This window comes from Leuciscus leuciscus (assembly GCF_965113295.1).
Source record: "Leuciscus leuciscus genome assembly, chromosome: 18".
NCBI lineage: Eukaryota > Metazoa > Chordata > Actinopteri > Cypriniformes > Leuciscidae > Leuciscus > Leuciscus leuciscus.
In genome coordinates, this window is record NC_138742.1 from 23,561,815 (window position 1) to 23,584,829 (window position 23,015).

General features: G+C 37.5%; 1 protein-coding gene across 10 annotated transcripts in view; it reads right to left on the minus strand.

The window, feature by feature from the left end:
- LOC309480493 (band 4.1-like protein 1) overlaps window positions 1-23,015 on the minus strand; it is a 60,795-nt gene that overhangs the window by 22,030 nt on the left and 15,750 nt on the right. For 9 of the 10 annotated variants that reach the window (XM_082144996.1, XM_082144993.1, XM_082144991.1 and 6 more), the window contains exons 2-6: window positions 9,241-9,308; window positions 8,849-9,013; window positions 2,553-2,657; window positions 893-935; window positions 727-802 (exon numbers count right to left, since the gene is read on the minus strand). In XM_082144996.1, coding sequence (XP_082001122.1) covers window positions 727-802; window positions 893-935; window positions 2,553-2,657; window positions 8,849-9,013; window positions 9,241-9,291 — 440 coding nt within the window. In that variant the 5' untranslated portion in view covers window positions 9,292-9,308. The remainder of the gene's footprint in view (window positions 1-726; window positions 803-892; window positions 936-2,552; window positions 2,658-8,848; window positions 9,014-9,240; window positions 9,309-23,015) is intronic. The other variant, XM_082144992.1, reaches the window with a different exon arrangement.

The window sequence follows — 23,015 nt, forward strand, 5'->3', positions numbered from 1 at the left end:
AGACAAAAGTTCTCATTTTTATTTAGTTTAACTTGATGTACTAGAAATGAAAAAAAAAACTGCATGGACACATGTACAAAAAAAATGAAATAATAATATTGAAAAGGGAAAAGATAAAATAAAAATAAAAACGAATAAGTAAATTAAAGTGACTCGTAAAGTAAAGTCTCACTGATTCGTATAAATAATTTACCATTGAAATTAAATTAATAAAATATTTTTACATTACACTGAGGACAATTTATAAATTATTCTATAATCTGATTATATTTGTAAGAATATATATTCTTATGAATATAATTATATTATAGATACATACTCAAACACATAAAATATATTTTATATATTATTTAACATTATTATTATTATTATTATTATTATTAACCATCCATCCATTTCTTAAAACTGCTTGTCCTATGTAGGGTCACAGGGATAATACAAATATTTTTTAATTATTATTATATACATTTTAAATTCATTTAATTTCATTTAACATTTTCTCCAAAATTAGGTTTATGTGAGTCCATTTCCTTAAATAGTGCCGCTATCAAAACATCACAACCAGCACAGCAACACTGGCTCAACCAATGGCGCGAGTTTAGGGTGGAATTATCTGTTTTGCGGACCAATACCAGACAGTGGCAGTGTTCGGCAAACGTTTTTAAAGACAGTCTTTATTTTTGCCACAGAAATTACACATGTCAGCTTGAACATGTTTACACTCACCGTGTGATGTCTTCAATCAGCTGAGACGGATCGGGAGGATAGAATTTGACAGCAAAGGAGAAATGCCAGGGACCCACTAAAAACAATCAGACACAAACTCACATTCATCATCAGATTCGGGCAACCAAGGTTACAGAGCCAATGTATCTTATTTTCCTACACTTACCACGGATTTGTTTCTTGATTTCTTTTGAAGGATCTAGCCAATTCTGAAAGAGAGAACAAAAATTCCTCTATCAAGCAGGTCACACTGATAAGCAAATGCCGCAGTTTCAGCACAGTCTCCTCCACGGCAGGAGCAATCACCTCATACATATTCTGTAAAATGGTCAGCGCATTAATATTCTACAGCCACAGGAGCACTAAAAGAGTAGATAAATGTCATCTCTGGCGCACCGCACTCCAGTAAGGTCACCCAAAGCCTGGTGACACACGAAAACATTTAATGCCAGCTCATCTCGGTCCAGAGGAGATGAAAATAACTGCTTTATTCACATCTCACAGTATCACTAATCAAATCAATAAATGACCACTGATGTAAAATATAAAAGCAGGAGAGAAATTGTCTCAGAAACTACTTAAAGATTTTTCCACTAAAAGCCTGGTTATTTTTATCTGCCAACCCGGCCCACAAATGTCTTTGTACTGTAACATAAATCTTCTACATTACATATGAAAATTGGCCAATTCCTGTTCCTGCCTTTACAAGTTTCTCTGACAAACCTTGCACTCTCCATAGGTCTCGCTTCCCATGCTTGATACATGTGGCTTTCAAACGGAAATCATTCAAACTGCAGTGTGATCATATTTGTTGGCCTGGGAACAATCCCTGCTGATCACAGCAGCCGGCACAAGAGTCTCAACTGGGAAAAAGAGCTAAGTGGAACTAGACCGGGATAGCCGTGGGAGTGCAGGCAGGGTCATTATGGCTAAACTAAGACTGGGGAGTTCCTCAAGAACATTTCAGTCAATCAAATCCTGCCCCTAACAGTCTCAGTCACAAGGACTCTCAGAGCCCCCTAATAACCACATTACCTCAGCCCATGTATGTGCCTGACAAAGCCAGTAATGCTCCATTTTTAAATAAAGAGGTCATGGTAGTGGGAATATAAAATATATGGATGCTCTTGTTAGAACGAGATCTTGCATATTGTTCAACATACCCTGTTGTCTAGTTACAAATGAGGAAAAGCATAAGATTGCTTTGGATGTTTGCATTTGAATACAAGTTAACAATCAAGTTAATCACAAAAACAATCAATAAATGAATCTATAGCATTACCATTAATAAGACTGTTTAAATTAGGAATAACACAAAATTGTCATCAGTATGTGCTCTGTTAAATTACAGCAATTATATAAGAACAATTCTGTCATGTCAACTCCGAGTGTTTGGCATTCATTGTAATTTATATGACAATGTTGATTTATTTGGTCTTGGGAGAATAGATCTGCTACGTTGCTGCTGCAAAGCAAGTACAGGTCTTGCTATTGCCAATACACGACACGCTGCTCTGTGAGCAAGATATGCTGCTGCTTTATGATATAACATATATGAATTACCCGTGGCAGATCTATAAAGGTGGAGCTGGGGAAGGTGGAGGGTTTCAGAAAACAAGCTGCAACTTCTACAGCAAATGCTGAACAAGCATTTGAATGTTGAACAGCGAGCTCATTGGCTACTGATACAGCAGGAACCAATCAGCTGTGCCCTACAGAGAATGATGTGATTGCAAGCAGATTGAGTTAAGAACCGATCAGCCAGCGCCATCTAGAGTTTCATGACAGAATTTTGTATTAGTACAATGGGAGGATGTAACTCTGACCTTTTGGCTCTCCGTGTCACTGAAGGATAGACCGAAGTAGTCCTTCTCCAAGAGGTTGAGATGTTCACATACCGCATCCAGCAGAACTTGTCCTTTGCAGAGCTTCTTTACACAGAGATGAAGAAGAACAGAGAAAGAGCACAAGAGAAAAGCGACTGATTTAGTGTTTGACGTAGAAAACACCCCCTTACGATTTTAATCAAAGTTGGGAGCATTGCTAGTCTCTTTACTGGGGGAAAGTAACCTGGTGGTACCTGGATTTCTGGATGGTACCCGGATTCTAAAGCAGATTAGAGCTGGGCGATAATATAGTTTACATTTTGTGAGGATACAAGCATGCAAGCAGTTGAGATTTGCTATATCTAGAATATATTGCTTTATGTCAGGTATAATGCATGTACACAGATAATGTTGAATATACTTATTTATACCATGGTATGTCTGAATACTCAATTCTGATTGGCTTAAAGGAGTGCGTTCAAACCGTTTAATGCACAAGTAGTTCCAATCAGTTTAATTGCTGTTATACTAAAGGTACACCATGTAACTGTTGCACTCTAGCGGTTAATAAACAAAACTGCATGCATCTCTCTCACACACACACACCAATAGCAGACTTTGCTATGTTTCACCCGTTTCACTTGAAATAGTTCAAACAGTACAGCCATTGTGCGTCTCTGAACAACACGGTTTCAGTTTTGCTACTGAATGAATCCACTTTTATGAACGAAATCAGATCGTTTGACAATGATTCAATGGCTAACTCGGTAAGACAATGATTTGCTGCCACCTACTGGCAGTTTTAGTATCATTTAATTATAGCTGAGGGACTGCGGGACGAAGATCGAATGCTGTTTTTGTTTTCGGTCGTGATTATAACATTTAGGCCTGGTTTCACAGACAAGGCTTAGATTAAGCCAGGATTAGGCATTAGTTCAATTAGGGCATTTAAGTAGCTTTTATAAACGTGCCGTTGAAAAACACATTACTGGTGTGCATCTTGAGACAAAACAATGTCACTGACATATTTTTAGATATGTCAGTGCAACTTGTTTTCAGTTAAAACCGCTAAATAATGCATTTTAGTCTGGGACTAGGCTTAAGCCTAGTTTGTGAAACCGGGGGATAGTGTAGGCCCAGATCCAGCCCACATCTGGTACGCATTGAATCCACTTGCACCAGATGTGGCCCGGATCTGGGCCGACACTATGTTGCTGTCTGGGATATTTCTGGTTAAAGAGATAGAATGCATTTATAAATAGACCAATAAGAGCAAAATATGAGATAACATTATAAATATAAGAGAGATAAAGTAATTGCAGTCGCATTGCATACAATGTTTTTGCCTATCTTTTTTTTTTTTCAGAAGAAAGGTAGGGCATCCTGCTGTTTCATTGAAAAGGGCCTTCGAATTGCAAAGGCCGCCTCTGACACACACACTCTCTCTCTCTCGTGATAATTCTTTCAAATAAATGTTGTAATTCATTCATATAAATCTTTACTACTTTTCTTTGTGTCTGATTTAAAGCGTGCAGAATGTGACCATGATATAAGCGTGATAATCCACAGCTAAGTTTGCATTACTCAATTTTAATGCACTCCCTTACACATCTAACTTAATATAAGTAGCTGGGCAATAATAGGTGTAAATATAAATATAATTAGATTACAGTCAAGAAGATAAAATGTCTCTTCAGTCGTAGCTAAGCATCTGTGTGCCTATCTGACCACACCCAGTTATTCTGCACAAAAGAGTGGCATATGCAACTCGCTGGAGACACCAGCTCTGGCTTTGCCTTTCTAAAGAAACACTAAGCACTCGCCGCCCAGGGAGCCCGTTTACCCGCGGCGACAGAGATACAGCGCAGCTGTTTCCATGGCAACAGAAGTGGTGAGGTTTTATGTGTGTGAGTCTGTGCATGTGTGTGTGTCGCTTCCCTGGCCTCTCATGGCTGAAGCACAAGGTTTTTTTTAAGAGGGAGAGAGAAAGAGAGAGTGGGTGTGCTACCATACAAAGGCTTCTTAAGTTAGCTAGGGAGCCCCTCAATTGCAACAGAACATTATTTTGGTATGTAAAGGCAATTTCACCGTTTTTACTCCAACATAAATTCACGTGAAAGACTCAATTTGAATGGGTCCCTGGGTGCAGAACTATACTCGGAGCTCTGACTAACATCAGTATACTGTATTTATTGCCATTGGTGATTTCAGGCGGTATTGTACACTCACAGTTTGCTTCCATCAGCAAGGCTCGTAATGAGATGTGCTCTACTGTTTTTATCTACAGTATAGTGCAAAGATTTTTTTATTGATGATGTGACAGAAAGAATAAATGAAATGTACATTAACATGCTTTGGTACTTTAGATCTATTAGACTCTTGAGATTGTACTTCTATCTTTGATCAACTCAAGAATTGTTTTGCCATTGTATCAGTGGAGTCATCAGATATTTAAAGAGACAGTTCATCCATCCTCACTCAAATCATTCCTTCATCTATGGAACAGAAAACAAGATATCTAGCTATATTCTCAGGCTGCTTTTTTTCCATACAATGAAAGTGAACAGGTTATTATTATTGTAGTAAATAAACTTCCCATCACAAATGTCACAGCAATATATTAATATCTTAAAGTCCTCCTGTATTCAATAATTGTATCCCCTTAAAACTCATCTTTGATCACCAAAATGAAATATTTAAACGGGCCATGAATATGCTAATTAGCCCTGCCTCCACTCGCTCACACCAGCTCAGAGATTCACTCGGCCAACTTACTGAGGTAAACGCTGCACAATGGTATGGCTCTTTACACATAGCAGTAATTAATATGATTAGCCTTTTGGTTGACTATGTTATCAAACAGCTAATAATGCTGCTAATGTTACACAAACTATGTTCCCATTCATTTACTCACCCTCATGTGGTTTCAAACCTGTATGACTTACTTTCTTCTGTGGAACATGACAAATATTTTGACTTCCTTTGTATAAAAAAAAAATATATATATATATAGGCTATACTGTATATATTGTATTCCAGAGGAGAAAGAAAGTCATACAGGTTCGGAACGATGGGTTTGTGTGTGTGTGTGTGTGTGTGTGTGTGTGTGTGTGTGTGTGTGTGTGTGTGTGTGTGTGTGTGTGTGTGTGTGTGTGTGTGTGTGTGTGTGTGTGCGTGTGTGTGTTGTATGTATACAATTTGACAGAACTAACAAATAAACAATTTATAAAGAAGTAGGGCAAATGGCCTACAAACAATAGAAAAATCAAACATTTTATTTGATGAAAACATGATATTGGTATAACATTTTTAAACAGTTGTAAAATTGTTTTTAGGCTTAATTTGTGTTGATATGGTTTATTAAGCAATTTATCCATCTAGATCAGTGAGTGGTAACTAAACTAAAACATATATATAAAAAAAAACATTTTAGTTACTTAATATAAAATAAATGTTAACTAAAATAAAATATATAAAAACATTAAACTTAATTTATTTCAGCTAGTTGTCAGGGCAACATTTCTAATTTTCTCAGCTTGATGTACTAAAATAACTAAAACTGAAATAAAAATGTACATAAAAAAAGAAAAGTTAAAGATGGCAATTTGTTCCATAAACACTTTGTGCTATTCTGGTTGAAACTCTCTTCACATCCTGATAGCAATCAATAATAGAAGTGGTCTACATATAAAAAAAATGACACGTCGTAATCGTAATTACAAGATAGCAAATCGTGACATTCTACCCGGAGCTGTTCACGTCCTCAGACTCGGATTTATGCATTTCTATATCAACACTATCAACTCTGAAATTAATCTGCAGCATTCAGGTGGTACAAGAAAGAGCTCTGTAAGTTGTTCACATTCATTATTATTGTAATTGTATGTGCCGTCTCTCGTCTCGTGAACCTTTGCAGACTCAACTGTGTGCGTTCATATGTTCTGAAGGAGGCGTGGCTTTGGAGGCGCTCTAAAGGGATGGTGAGACTTATGGATGGATGGAGTTAGCTTGCTATTGCTAGCCACTCGAAATTGCCTACCCTACCATTAAATGAAATTAAAGAGGAAAATATAACGCAAAAACATAATTCAAACTATTAATAAAACTGTAATAGTATCTCAATGATACTAAATAAACAGTGGCATTCATGTAATGATTCACAAAGCATGGCCATAAACACGCTTATGAGCGTTTGAAAGCAGCCACTTGTGAATCAACATCCTTTTTTATTTTCTTATATGGAAAGGAATTTGGATATTGTATTCTTTTGTGCTTTATGGAAGAAAGAAAGTCAGGCAGGTTTGGAAAAAGCTGAGGGTGAGTAAATGAAGACAAATTTTTAAAATCAGGGTGAACTTTAGCCAAGGGTGACAAATACACAAGCCTGGAATACCCTTCCTCTGAAAGGATGAAGTATTATTTACTCCATGGGACCACCAACATGACACAATTATAGATTTCCCATCCTCCTCCTCTTCAGTGAAGCGTACAAGACTGGAAGTATAGGCAGCCTTTGACCTTTAGATTGGACAGTCTGTCTCTCTTGCAGTAGTGTTGCAGCATCAGTAATGGCACACGGATGGGACACACTACCAGAGAGAGCTACGGATAAGACCCCAGAGAAGAGACATGTCTGAATACACCCTGGAAATCCATCAGCCAGCAGACCCCCGGGGCACACAGGCAGACATGGCACTGATCTCAGAGCAGTATGTGGCACTCCCTGGAGAGCTTTTTACCTATCAATGAACAACCCTCCGCCCCCATCAGCCCACACTAGCATTCATTTCTCATGTGCTGAAAGTCCCCGGAGCACTGCAGCGGGGGAACATGAAGCTGCAGTGCCGGGCTGTGAAATTCAGATGAAGGCATTGAAATGTGAGGTCCAGGGATTTTTTATTGTAATATCTATACATAATTATTCCTATTGTCAATACAGCTGGTGGTTGGTATGGGTCAAATAGTGTAGTTTCAGTAAAGTTATTTATTTATGTGTATAAAATACAAGAAAAATTTGAAATATACTTCTTTGTAGGAGATATAAAATCAAACTGAATTACATTTTTCACTCCAAACTAAATTTTTTATTAAATTAAAACTTATATTGCAGTGATTCTAATTTGCTTTTGTTTTGCTGTTAAGTTTTCAAAAGGCAGGTGACTAGGTTCACACATGCTCACTTGAGTATGAAAGTGTTAAAATTATGTATTTTCATAGGACCTCTAATTTAAAGGTAGGGTAGGCAATTTCGGAGTAACTAGCAATAGCAAGCTAGCTTTGAAAACATTAGATCCCACCATTTCCAAAGCCACGCCTCTTTCAAAACACATGAACGCACACAGCAGGATCTACAAAGTGTCATGCGTTAAACTACCTAATGTCTCAAAGCGCATAACATAACATAATAAAAATGAATGTAAACTTACAGAGCTCTTTCTAACACCTGACTGCTGCAGATTAATTTCAAAGTTGATAATGTTGACACAGAAAAGCATAATTCCCAGTCTGATGACGTGAACTATCAGGATGTGAAGAGTTTCAACCAGTAAAATAAAAGGTGTTTATGAAATATATTGCCTACCCTAACTTTAAGACTCAGTAGCAAAAATGCAGATGGAGTTAGGAAGTTTGACTCATTTCATTGAATCAGTTCTTTCAAACTTTTTCAGTAAATCAGTTCAAAACACTGATTGAAAAATGTGTTTGCGTCACTATGGAAGTCTGTGAAATTGTACATGTTTTAAAATATTTTAGTAAAATAAATATCTACATATTGTTATTTTAATGCAACTGTTTTAACAAGAAACGATAATCATAATCTACTTTCTACTAATTCAACATTTAATAACAAATAGTTTAATCTTTCATCATATTTAATATTTAGTATTCAGTAATAGTTTCTTGTTAAAACAGTTGTGCTGCTTAATATTTAGTGGAAACCATGATAGTTACTTTTTTCAGGACTTTTTGATAAATAGGACAGCATGCATTTATTTGAAATATAAATCTTTTGTAACATGAATGTCTTCACTTTCACATTGGATAAATTGAATGCATCCTTGCTGAATAAAAGTATAATTTCTTTCAAAAAATACATATAAACTAAAACATTTTGAAAATCACAACTAATCTACAGTAGCTGGTTAAGCAGTCGGCAGAGGTGTGGTTGACTTGACAAAGGAATTGAGCTCTACAGCACAACAGTGTGTGAAATAGCTGTGAGCCCTAGAGGTCTAGCACCGTGTTTCTTCAGAGCAACACATATTAGTTTTAGCACACGCAAGCAACTGCTGTACCTCCACCCCGGTCTCATAGGCAGATCCATCTAGCAGAGTGACTTTCACAGACACTGTCTTTGGTCTTTTGGAGGATTTCTGCGGGGATCTGGACATCCTACTCGGCGTTTTCTCCGAAGAATCATCCGTGTCTCTGTGCTCATCCGACATCTTTGAATCGTGATCCTGAATAAAAGTGATCAAAGAGTGTAGTTTAAAAAAATTGAAAAAATGTTTTAAAACAAAGTTAAAACAAATCTGCTTTCCGGTCTAGAAACGAAAATAGTCTGAAATCAAAAGCAATGCATGAAAGGATGTTTTATGAATGAATCTCAAACGATAGAAAGTTGCATGGCATTGTCAAACGTATTAAAAGGCATGCTATTTTAATAAACTAAACATCTTAAGCTTACCATATAACCTCCGTCTGCTGTATTCTTTGTGGTTGAACTTCTCTCTGACATAGCAATCACTTGCAGTCCTAAAGTAATAAAAAAAAAGATTAGGACAAACTCATTAAACACATTAAACTTTTCACTCACTCTACATATTAATTTCATATTAACTTCTTTATAGGCCTAACAGGCTAATGAGCATACTTTAATGAACATGTACATACTGTGAATTTGACCGTTACAACATACTGGTGCTACTTTCACGTCTCTCGTATCCAGTATTCCACAAAATGAACATGGGTTTGGAACAACCTGAGATTATTGAATCATTGTCAGAATTTTCATCTTTAGGTGAACTATCCCTTTAATATGATTCGATAGTAGAAGAACAAACACATCTGTTGGTTTATCTAATGAGCCATGCTGTGAACTGTTCATGTGTGCTGCATAGCGAATGTTTCAGTCACCAAATGACCAGTACAGAGTCTCTTTAAGCTATACTGAATCAAGAGAGGACATCTGGTGACTTATAATGCAAGGAATGTGTTCATTGACATATATTGATGGAAAAATAAACATTATGTGTCTTCATTATGTGTCAAACCTTATGTCTTCAACATTAGCTAGTGATGATCTCATATCAATAAATGAACAAGCTGTGATACACAGTTTGAGTAAACAGATGTACTGTTGAAATGAAGCACTTAATGAAATGAGTAAAATATTAGCATTTTATTTATTGGCTATGCTATTTTTCTTTCTCTAGAATAGAAATATTGGTAAAAAATAAGAAAGATGGATGTAGAAGCTGAATCTAAAAAAGCAAAACGCTTAAAACCTGACTAAATCTACAATTCTTTTCAGCAAATAAACTTCTCCACGTTTAATGGTGTTAAGGTGTTGCAGCTTGACAGTTTGATACCACTGCGAATATGCTAATCGCCTTCATTTCCATCTCATTCACTTGCACCACGCTGCGCTACTAAAAGCCCCAAACATCTCCCCCATGGAAAATCTCCAAATATCACTCAATAAAAGCATTGCAGTGACAACAAACAAACCTCCTTATATGGCCATGCTAATTTTTATCGTTCGTTCTTTAAGTACTATCCACTTTCCAAATGTACCCGTGATTCAGTCAGAAGACAAACAGCCAGTCCATTAAATGGCTAATCTATACATTTAACTCTGGACGCTGACTTATCTCTTTAACCAATTAACCGGTTTTAACTGAAACTCTGCAGTTTGCCTTAATGGAGGACTTAATGCTTTAATTATTTTAGCTGAACTGTTATGGCCTTGAGGGTTTAAGCTGTCTTGATGCTTTTATTCATAGAACAGAGGAAAAGAAATGATGGGGAGAAGTTTAGGATCGGGAAACATCACGAGTCAGATTTAAACAAACTGTCCACGTGATCCAATTGCTAGGTTATGACAGTTCTTTAGATGCTATAGATTCTATAGGAGAGAATATAGACTGATAGAATAAGATAAAGTATCAAGAAATGTGAATTTATAACATTTAAAGTCAGTAAACACATTATCAGAGAAGAGAAGAGATGTCGCTGCAAGAGGGAGGGGAGATTATTTTGATGAAAGATTACAAGGGCATGGGAATTCAAAACAAACAAATTATGTGCACGGATAAAACATTTATAATAAATACTGTAATATTCCATTTTTAAAAGTCCATTTTGATTTCATGGTGACTTAAAAATGTACAGACTTTCTCTTCTGGAAAAAGGGACCAAAAATATTGATGACTCATCCAGCACAACACAGAATTTTGTCGAATCAAAAGCTCTCTAGAACAGGCATACTTCTCCCCCTAAAACCATTTGCAACCAACTAGTAAAGTATCAAATCATGGTTAATTTTATATGCCCAGCGCACACAAAGGACAAAACTGCACTCGTCAAATTAAAACTTAACACTAATGTGATGAAAAGAGCTTTTTGTGCTTAAAAAATTTCCAGTGTTAAAAAACACATCATCTACTAAAAATGAGATGAGCCAAATGAAATGGCAGCTACAGAAATGTATGAAGAACCAGAATAGTAACAGTTGCTTTTCCAGCTACTTCTCTTTCAGTTAATGTGTCTTCGGATCAATATATTGATGAGGCCTTTAACTGGACTAAGAAGGTCAGTTTATAGTCTAGAAATGAATTGATGTGCCTCCATGCAATCTAATTAAATCATGTGCTTAAAGGAGCTCTAAGCGATGTCACGCGTTTTTTAGGCTGAAACATTTTTTGTTACATACAGCAAACATCTCCTCACTATCCGCTAGCTGCCTGTCCCCTGAACACACTGTAAAAAACGCAGTCTCTGTAGACAGCCCAGGCTCCACAAACGGCAACAAAAACAAACTGGCCCAGCCTGGACCACGAAACATAACAAACAGTGTTCCAGCCAATCACCGACAAGAATAATTTGGGGGTGGGGGGGTTAGTGCGCGTGCACATGAAGGGGGGTGTGGGGAGTGGAGGAGAGAGAAGCATGAAGAGGGTTAGCTAGAGGAGAGATGTCCTAGACCTAGACAACGACAACGACTAACGTTAGAATTATATTCTCTTGAATTTTGATATGGCCGACACACGACCAAAGAGACGTCGTTCCGATGAACAAATAGCAAAGAAGAGGGAAAAGGAGAAGGAACGCATGAAGTCCCGAATTTACATCAGAAAAGTTTCCGTTTCTGTTTCAGGAAGCACGGAAGTGAGGGGGAGGGGACGGGATGAGGAGGAGGGAGGGTCGAGCTACGTTCCGTTTTGTTTGACAATAACTCGAATGTCAACAAGAAGTGACATCACCCAGCATCGCTTAGAGCACCTTTAATGCAACTAATTGATAGTTGTCGATGTTACCACAAATCAATGTTTAGATGAAAAACAAAATTATAATAATTCTTATATAAAAACTTAAATTAAAATATAACACAAAAGAAATATAACAATTTTGACCACTATTTAAAACATAATGTGTGTATGTACAGTATGTGTGTATACTGCAACATGGCTTAACAAACTCTAGAGAATTGAACCTTAGACATACACTGAAGGCTCATAAGCTAACGGCTTAACAAAACAAGCCTGTCTCTGCTGAGGTCTCAGTCAACCCTGCTTGAGCTCAGAAAACAGCATACACGTTAATGTGACCATAGCACAACAGCCTGAAGAAAACAACTAGGAATAAATGAAATAACCTAAAACACTCACACAGAATGCAACTAAATGAAGAGGAGACACACATAATTAAATAGCACAGTTCACCCACTGCTAATGTAATGAAATGTGAGCCTTTTTTATTATAGCTATATAGTCTAAATGTTACAATTGATTTTATTCTCAGTACAGGAATACTGAGACATACACTGTTATATAAAAAAAGGTTCGGTGGGTTTCTATATAGAACCCGAGGGTTTCAAAGAACCTTTTATGCCAAAAAGGTTCTCAAATGTCTTAAACGGCTACATAATACTTTCATGTTTAATGGGTTATTTAAATGTTTCTAGTGAAAAAATAAATTTATGAGCTTTTTAATAATTAAAAATGAATTAAACCAAAATTAATTACTTAAAAATAAATCCATAAAATTATCCCATAATGGGAGTCACTAAAGTTTCTAATATAAGAAGCACCTGACAAAACCCTTTAAGGTTCCATATAGAATCTTTTCTTCTAAGAATGTAGAAGAAATTATCAATTCAACCTGTGAATTCTAATAAATAACTCCCATAAAGCATTTTCAAATCTTGGATAGATCAGCAGACAGGCATGTTACTGAAATATTATTTTTAGTTTTACTATAAATGCCATTTCTAATAATAATAGTCTCAGTTCTGTTAAACACTTTTAATCATGTTTAAATTAATTCAACAGATTTTGACCTCAAAAATTGTCCAAATAGTGAAAACCCAACACTTTTTTATTAGTGGTCCAACTACTTTTTTGCATATAATACTACTTTTACGAAAAGATGGCAGGTAGATTTGTTACAAACGCCTGGGGTTCTATCTCATAAATTGACTCTGATTATGATTATGCATTCATTAATAAGACAAAGATAATTTATTCTTCTTCAAACATATGGGAGGCTTCTGAAGAAATACTAAGACAGGTGGAGGGGAGACAGGGGTGCAGTTCAGAGAGACAAAGAGAAAACACTTCTTTAAAAATGTCAACCAAATTACTGCTACCTAATAAGTGAGACTTTAATTCCTCTGTATAATTACATCTTCCGTGTAAACAGATGAAGGATAATGTGGCATTAGAAACCGTAGTGTTGAAAAGCCGAGATTAACATTCTACATCCAGATGCTCATATCGGGATTTAATGCTGTCGAGTTTTTGAACCACACACAAGACAATTTGCACAACAATAATCTGGGGAGATTAAAAAGACCAATATCCAAGCACTTCAGAAGACGACAGTGTGTGGATGTATATGAGTGCTAAAACTCCCCGAGTGAAATATCTCAGGAAACCGCGGCTCTTGGAAAGAGCACAAGATGAATTGCAGAACATCTGTCCCTTGTTGCTAACATTCAGAAAGCAACAGAAGCACCTCAGCTCAAATGCTACACAAACGCCAACACGTCTTAACCTTAATAGGTCTCTTTTGAGTTCATACACCTGGGACAGTTCCAGGAAAAACCGACTCCCTGTAAAGCACAGCTTTAAATACTTCAGTTCAAAGAATGTAATACAATTGTGACATACTGCCTTTTTGATGACAGGGGGTTAGCATATTTTACTGATTGGACTACCATTATTCTGAGATTAATAAATGGGACATACTTTAGTGTGATTGCTAAGGAATAGTCGATTTGTGATTGCTAAGGCAAAGGTACGACACTGAGATCGTAAGTGATGTTCGACAAAAATAATGGCGACCATTTGCCAAGGAGGATGTGTTCCTTTCCCTAAAAATAACCAACCCCTAACATTAAAATAAATAATTGATAATGGTTAACAAGAGAGTTATTAAAGGTCTTAAAGGCCCAATGAAGTGCCTTGGAACGCGCAGCTTTGTATGATGCGTTGACGTAATTTCCACTGAAACAGGAAGCTAAGGCGGGACATATTGAATGGCTCCTCCCCCTTTTCAAATAGCCAATAGCGTTTAGTTTACCTCACAGACTGCAAGTCGTTCTTGACAGCCCCATGAAAGCGAATCCGGAGCTGATGATACATTGGATTCAATAGTAGAGGTGTGAATAAATTCTAGCCATTTCATTCTTAAACAACATTCAGATGGAAAACGTAATAAAACTTGAGCGTTTGAGCAACCGAACACACATCTCCAGCCCATATTGCTCCGTGACGTATCAACGGTCGCTTTGGACAGGTGGTATTTATAGCATAGGGGGGCAGTAGTCGCGGGACGCTTTAGATTCTAGAGAGCATTTGATTGGACAGAGATGTGATGAGAAGCTGAAGTCTGCGGTGATGTCATAAAAATCTGTGATTCATTTTAGTGGAAGTGAGAGTCTATGTTTTGAATGCTTATATCTCCTAATGCGAATTTTGTCATTGTTTTGGAACACATTCATAACCTTAAAGGTGCATTGCGCAAGTCTCTGAGTTTTTGCAGAACTATGCCCCCTCTGGCGGCAAGCGAAACTGCAGCCAGAAGTGTGCACGCTCACGGACAAAAGTTTTCTTTTTTTTATCTTACGTGGAGTTTGCGTTGGTGTTTGAAATGAACTACAAGCCGGTCTCTTAGAATCCATCTTCTACGGAGAATGGCGGCGAATACACAAACCTGCCAGACAGCCAGGTGAGCGTGCCGTGAACGCGCATGACGTCACGCCCAGTCTAAAATTCCGGCCCGAATCCCTCTTATTTATTTTACTGTACAGGATTATAGAGACAATCTCAGTGATCAGAGAAGGGCTCATTCAGCCCATCAGGCAATTGTTTAAGCATGTATGGGTTAAAAAACGGGTATTTTTAACATGAAAAGTTGCTTAATGCACCTTTAAGGCTAACATATTCATACTAAAAGCTAAAAAACATACATTTTTATATTTCAGGGGGCCTTTAAATGTCCAATGTTGTCCACTGACTGATTGTACGGACAAAAACAGTTGGAACATTCTTCAAAAGTACAGAAGAAAGAAAGTTATTCACGTTTGGGGTCAACATGAGGGTGAGTAAATTATGAGAAAGTGTTGAGTGAACTAAAGCTAGTTTTGAGTAGGCAGTCGTTGGACTATCGTCTGTTTCAGGCGCAGCTTATTTTGGGCTAAGAACTGCCCACTTAGACAAGAATAGACTGTCTGACTGAGATGAGAAGCAAAAAAGTTTTTGTTTTTATTGCGCCGTTTAGGAGCTCTTCTAAAATAGTGCATTGCCACATTAATAGACCAGTGTGGAAGAACTCATTAAAATAATTGCACAGCACTGTACACACTGCACGTGACCAGCTGTACACAGACTAAATTAGCAGAAATGTGTTGAATGCGTTACCAGAATGTGCAGCTTATTTCCGAGATAAATCAAAATATGCAATTATACTTAGTTCACTTGCTACCTAAGTGCATCACACAAAACTCTGAACATCTTTCATTGATGCCAATAACGTGGCATACTTCAGCGAATCCAGTCACTAGTTCTTCCTTTAAAACACAGATTGAAACTTAAAAGACCCATAAAAACAGGCCCAAGTCATCATAGGTTCATAAATCCTGCACTGGTAATCTTGTAAACATGGGTAAGCAAATACAATGTCGAAATACAATGGCTTTTCATTGAAGAATAATGAGTGAAGGATTACAAGGCGAGATAAAATGCATTGCATTGTCAGAGATGGGGCCTCTCGTTTAATGAAATAACATGCATGAGATTCGTTTCTCTAATGTCATCTGTTTCACCCCCTGATCGTTATACATGAATGACTGCTCTGGTCAATACACACCTAATCAGCAGGCTGGGGGAGATAATAAGGAATCCGACATGGGGCGGTTCTGCCTCGGTCTTTTTTTCTTTCTTTTTTTGTCTGGATATTTCACCTCAAGGAGTTTTTTCATTTGCTTGCAGATGTCAGTGTTAAAATTTGCACATCAAATTTGCCCCATTATGGATGAAAAGATCAATGGCATTTTAGATTTTCTGTGTTAACTTAAAAACTAAGGTTTTTGACAAGTATTGCAAGATTGTACATTAAATTATTTAGCCAATATTACATGGACCATCAGTGAATCACTTTGAAAGTAATGGAATTGGAGATTTGTTTACTTTTAAAAGATACTTACATAACTGGTCTCATCTTTCGGATCAAATGATCAGGGATAAGGGTATATTGCTTGGGATAACTTTTCTCATCCAATAACTTTACAAAATAGTAAGCTGAGACATGTTATAAATTGTTTAGACTGCTGAGCAAAAAAAGAAATAAAGGAATAATTCACAAAAAAAGAAAAAAATCTCATGCCTTCCAACATCTGTATGATTTTCTTTCTTTTACAAAAGATGAAATAGTCATCCTGCTATTCCTTGGCAATCAAACACATGACGATTGCTAGTGCCATGCTCGACTGTTTGAGCTACGGAAAATCTCATTTGGACTTCCATATTTTCAAATGGGCCACTGTGGTCAGTACAAACCTACTGTGACGTGTCTTCACTTGCCAATATTTTAATCTACACATGAATCCAAATAAGATCTGTAGTGAAAGGGAAGACAGACTTAAAAATTACCTTTAGGATAGCACAAAGTCAAAGATGACTTTTATGATGCTTGGCACCTTACCTTTTCGTTTTCATTAGGGATGCACAATATATCGGCCACCATATTGGTATCTCCTGATATATGTTAATGTTATCGTTAACGGCCCGATAAAAAAAAATGGCCGATATATTAAAGCCGATAAATAATGGATTATTTCCTTCATCTGAGACACTTCAGATGAGCACTGTTCGCCATGATGTTTTTGAATTGCTTGAAATATGATTGGAATCACTTCAAAAAAGGAAAATACAGTTAACGTGCAGCTAACAGTTAAAGTGTCACATAGGCTAAATAAAATTATAATGAGAACATTATAATTGTGTGCTTGGAACATGACTTTTAATGATAACACTTTTGTTTTTGTAATCAGGCTCTCAAAAATTGGATACTAATTTGGATTTAGATTTATCGGCCAATATATGGGTTATCGGCTTTCAAATATAAAGAATTATTGGTTATCGTATCGGCCAAGATTTTCATATCGGTGCATCATTAATTTTCATGGCATCCCTGCAAGCCTTAAACTTCCATATTTTCCCTTAAATTTTGCGTTTAAAAGACATCGCGTCCAAACACATCCCAAAAGTCTAGACTAAAGCAAGGCAAAATTTGGGCTGTCGTCTAAACCATAGCCCAAGAATAGACTAGTCATCAATTAGATAACAACAAAATGAAATGAGTGAAAATATGAAACCAAACACCTTGTAATCACTGTTTACTTTGCTTACATGATGGAATATCATACATTTCACAAGTTATTTTGGCAAAAACGACATGTAACCAAATTCAAGGTTATTTTGGCTAGAAATGGGTTACTCATAGCCAGACTATGTCGGGTCTATAGTTAACCTAGACGGTGAAATGACAGCTAATGCTTGCTGGGTTGGAAAAGAGCAGTGTTGGCATTCTGCTAAACATCTCCTTTTATGTTCCACAGAAGAAAGTAGGTCAAACAGGTTTGGAAAGACATGAGGGTGATGTTTTTCATTGTTTGGGATGAACCAACCATTCAGAAGAAGTGGTATTGTGAAAGTAGCAATTCTTAAATTATTAATTCCCTTAATCTCTTAATGAACAGCGGTGATTAGATGAACACTTTGACCTTTGTGTAGTAGCTTTCATGGTGGGGTAGCAGAGGAAAGGTCTCCTCTTTCATCTGAAGTGTTTCCTCCAACTAAGGCGCTCACCATGATCAAAACTGCATTTGACATAGATGTGATGGATAATTAAAATGCCCAAACAGAGATCAAGCAGCTCTATCGTGTTGCACTGAGAATTAAAGCTAATCAGCAAGCAACTATAATGTTGTTTGTACATGTAACCATGCCTTTTGTTTATTAACAAGTCAGAGGTCAGGTTTGATCGCGGATAATCCAAATGTATCACTGATTCTGTAGAAGATGACTTGGACTCCTATAATAGCAGTTAATTATAGAGTGTGTTTGTGAATGTGTGTTTGCTCAGATGTAGTAAAGACTAACAAATGCTGCAAAATATCTCTGCAGTGCTCATGAGATTATCGAGCACAGACATTATGGAACAAGACTGCCGGCCTCTGACTCGCTAAATTTACCAGTTCTGCCATAATGCACACTGGGAGCGCAGTAGTGAGCTGGCACTGCCCCAGGCCATATGGACATATGGTGAAGTGAACCTGATGTAGCCAGTCACAAGCCAAACACTTTTTTTCAGTAGCATGATGCTATCAGAGCAGTAACCTTCATCTGCTGGAGCATAAACACATCAGAAAGAAAAAGGAATACGTAGTACATATTGGTGGTGGTTGAGGAGAGATCCCCTGATATGATTGTAAAGCGCTTTGGGTGTACAGTAGTACATATGAAAGCGCTATATAAATGCCTCATTCATTCATTCATTCATTCATATTGGGCAGACTTTTGTTGCAGTTTCTGTGTTGATTTGGGGGGAAATATGCAGAATGTTGTGGAATGAATTTTAACCCTATAAAGCCTACTGTAACATATTTGGTACACAAATTTCTACTTACTTCCTATTGATTAACAATATGATCAAAATGTTGCTGAAAAAACTGTTGTACACAATCTACTACATGCCTTCTGTCATCTTATTGATAATTTATACTTTTGCAAGCAAAAGGCCTTTTGGGACAATTGTAAAAACGTCCCCCTTCAGGTCATGGTACACGTCTTTTTTCTCTGAAATCTTTAATGCTTTTATAAAGTACACATAAGAATAGCTTTTACATTGTTTGTATATTTCAAGATGAACACTTCCTGGACTGAAGATACTTAGATTTACTTGATTATCCATATCCTTTTTTTTAGAAAAATTTGAGTATCAAATATGATACATCTGGCTTTTGAGGAACGTTTATTTCTCAATCATCACTGTTTTGCATTGCACTATATGTTTTGTCAATATAAAAATAACAGAGTTCTGATCATAAAACTAAGCATTTAAATATCATCCTAATAAGGCATATTATTGGTCTGCTATACTGTTATAAAGATCTCATTGATCTACATTACAAGCTATCAGAATTTCATTTACTTTTTTGCCATATGACTATCAGCAACTGCACTAAACTGCATATTTTTGCCCTTTGAATTAAACTGAGGTGTTTATTTTAACTCCTTAAGTACAATATGAGCCATAAAATCCTGATTATTAGATTGTTTTAATGTTTTGTCTAAAAGTTCGCTTTTAATGACTTTTCTAACAATAACTTAATGTGTCAGGCTTTGCAAGGTTATAATGGAAATGTGAACTGAAATACACATATTACTAGCTGGAAGCAAAATCGAATTAGCTAAATTATTTAATAAACATGCCTTTGTAATAGACCTTTATAAAGATGGGATTCTATTCAAATCTGTGGAGCTTTCTGATGGAAGAAGCAAAAAGATGGACAGCATAATAAAAGCAGATGCTTAAATTACTCAAGGACAAGCATATATATAAGTTAAAATATTATCTAAAACATGTTTCATTAACATCTCAAGTGAACATGGTGACGCTGACAGCCCTAAAAAAAAACATTTAGTAAAAGGAAAACAATTACCCCAAATTTAGTAACGTTTCTTAAATTTAGTACCCAGTTCACAAATTAGTACCCACTCAGTTTCTTAATAAAATTTATAAAACGGTTAGTTCCAGTCCTTGATTCTGATTGGTCAATAGCTGTGTTATATTCACGATAAAACACGACAATGACCGCTTTACCCAATGTATCTCTACACAACCCCCATAGAGTGGTATATTGAAATACATGTATGAACAGTAGGTGTCACTAAGGTACCAGTTGCCTAGTAGGGCATGAATGCCACAAAGAAAGAAGTGTTGCTAGAATGTTGTAATAAAAATTATATAGATCAACGTGGAGTTCTTTGAAGTTTATTACTGTGAAATATACAACATATTGGCGACAAGGATGGCCCTACTTGCTCTCTCGCCCCCTCCTGCATTTTTGGAAACTCTGGGTGAGCCGACAATACCGTTTAATTCATGGATTCATAGTTTGATAACTACATGATTGCACTGTCGGCAGAGGACATACCGGAGAAGAGAAAGCGTGTTTTGCTTATTCATTGCTTGGGTACGGAGGGACAGAGAATTTTTTATACACTCACTGTGGCTGATGATAGTTATGAGACTGCGCTGACTGCTTTACAAGTATTTTTTGTTCAGAAAGTGAAACGTGGTTGCTGAGAGAAAAAAAAATCGCCATTGCGCTCAGAGACTCTGTGAACCTATCGTGCAATATGTAGCTGCTCTGCGTGAACTGCTTGTGAACTGTGACTTCGGCGCGCTCATGGATGACATGATTAGAGATCAGATCGTAGAGAAGACATGCACTATTCGGGAACGTCTGCTTTTGGACACGGTCCTCACTCTTCAAAAGGCAATTACTATCACCGGACAAATTGAGTCTGCAGTAGCGGAAGCTAAAGCTATGGAGTGCACTGAAGCTTCAGTTAAAGTGGAGCATACTGGCTCACGTGACTGTGCTAAACAGATGGCGACAGAGATCAACTCCACGTAAGTCCACAATTTCTCATACGATGCCATCAAATGAATCACAGAAAAAGATGATGGATGCAAATAATGCTTCCGTTGCGGAGTTACTTCACATCTTGCAAACTACCCCAAATGCCCAGCCAAACAGTCTAAATGCAGATAGTGTGGTAAAGTTGGACATTTTGCCAGAGTTTGTCGCAGTTCTGCATCCACGTGCAATGTACAAGAAGTTTCTGCACCTGAATTAACTGTCTTAAGCATTGAAACGCCACTGCCGATGAAACGGAAACAAAATCTCACATGTAATGTTTCTTTGCACACTGAGTGTGGGAAATCAGTCGATGTTGAATTACTGGTGGAGACTGGCTCAGCTGTTTCCATCCACCCAGAGCATCTGTACCGCCAACACTTTGCAGATCTCTCCCTTGCTGTGCCTAATGTTCGTTTGGTGACATATTTGAAAAAGACTATTCCAGTTTTAGGGTGCCTTGCCATTACAGTTAGATATGAATGTCACACTACGCAGGCTTCTTTCTACATTGTACCAGGCAGAACACCATTACTTGGGATGGATCTCTTTACTGCTTTGCATCTTGAGATAAGGAATGGATCTATTGCATCTTTCGCAGAGGACAGTCAAACTACTGTTAACTTCACTGAGCCATTGGGTGTGGCTGCTGGTTTTGTACATAAAGTAATATGCGTTCAGTTTGCCGCCAGTACAACAGAAATTGCGCAGATTGCCTTTTACAGTGAGAGATGCAGTCTCGCAAGAGCTACAGAGGCTAGAATCTGAAGGGATCATAGAAAAAGTGGCGTCATCACCTTCACCAGCTGGTGGTCATTCAAAAGAAATCTGGAGGAATTCGACTTTGTGTTGATTTAAGAGAGCCAAACAAAGCTGTCGTCATAGATAGTCACCCTTTGCCACATACTGAGGAAGTTTTTACAGAACTACATGGGGCTTCTATGTTCTCTACAATAGATCTCCAGAATGCATACCACCAAGTGATTTTGCATCAAGATAGTAGGGATCTGACAGCTTTCGTTACCCATGATGGACTCTATTGTTTCACACGGGTCCCTTACGGTCTGGCCTCAGCACCAAGTGCTTTTCAAAGAATGATGTCTCAAATTTTGGCTGGTCAGGATGGTGTGTAATGTTATTTAGATGACATCATTATCTATGGCGAGAATCCGGAAGTATGTGAGAAACGACTTCAAGCTGTACTTCGGCGTTTGCAAAGCAGTGGTTTGAAGCTTAATGAGGAAAAGTGCCACTTCAGAAAAACTGAGCTACCTTTTCTTGGCCATGTTATTTCAGCTTCAGGCTTACATCCAAATCCAGATCATGTTCTAGCTATACAACAAGCACCAGCTCCTCATGATGCACAGTCCTTGCATTCTTTTTTGGGTCTTGCAAAATGGCGCACCTACCTATGGGGCCGCCATTTCACTCTTTGCACTGACCACAGCCCCTTATCTACACTGCTTTCCACAAAAGGCCTTGGATGTGCAGGTATGAGAATTTCCAGATGGTCAGCACATCTTCTGTGTTTTAATTACAGCGTGGAATACAAACCTGGCGGAGACGTCACAGCTGACTGTTTTTCCAGACTTCCACTTCCATCAACTGAATACAGCCAATACCAAGAGCCTGAAATGGTGGCTCTACAGTCTCCTCAATTTGCAGCTGTTACTGTACAGGAGCTGAGGTCTACTTGTGATGCCTGTCCTATCCTTCAACAGGTAAAGACCTGCATTGAAAAGGGGTGGCCTCGTAGTGCAAAAAGCTTGAATTCTGCTACAGCTCCATTTCATCGTATCCGGAATGAGCTAGCTGTACAAGATGGATATTTAATTTGTGGTACACACCGAGTGATCATTCCGGAAGCTTTGCAGTCAAAGTTCACCCAGCTGGCACATGCCACTCATCAAGGGATGGTGTGCACAAAGCAGAGACTGAGGGACTTGTACTAGTGGCCTGGCATGGACTGTCAAGTGGAAAATGCAATCAAATCCTGTTCCACCTGTCTCCAGCATGACAAGACTGCTATT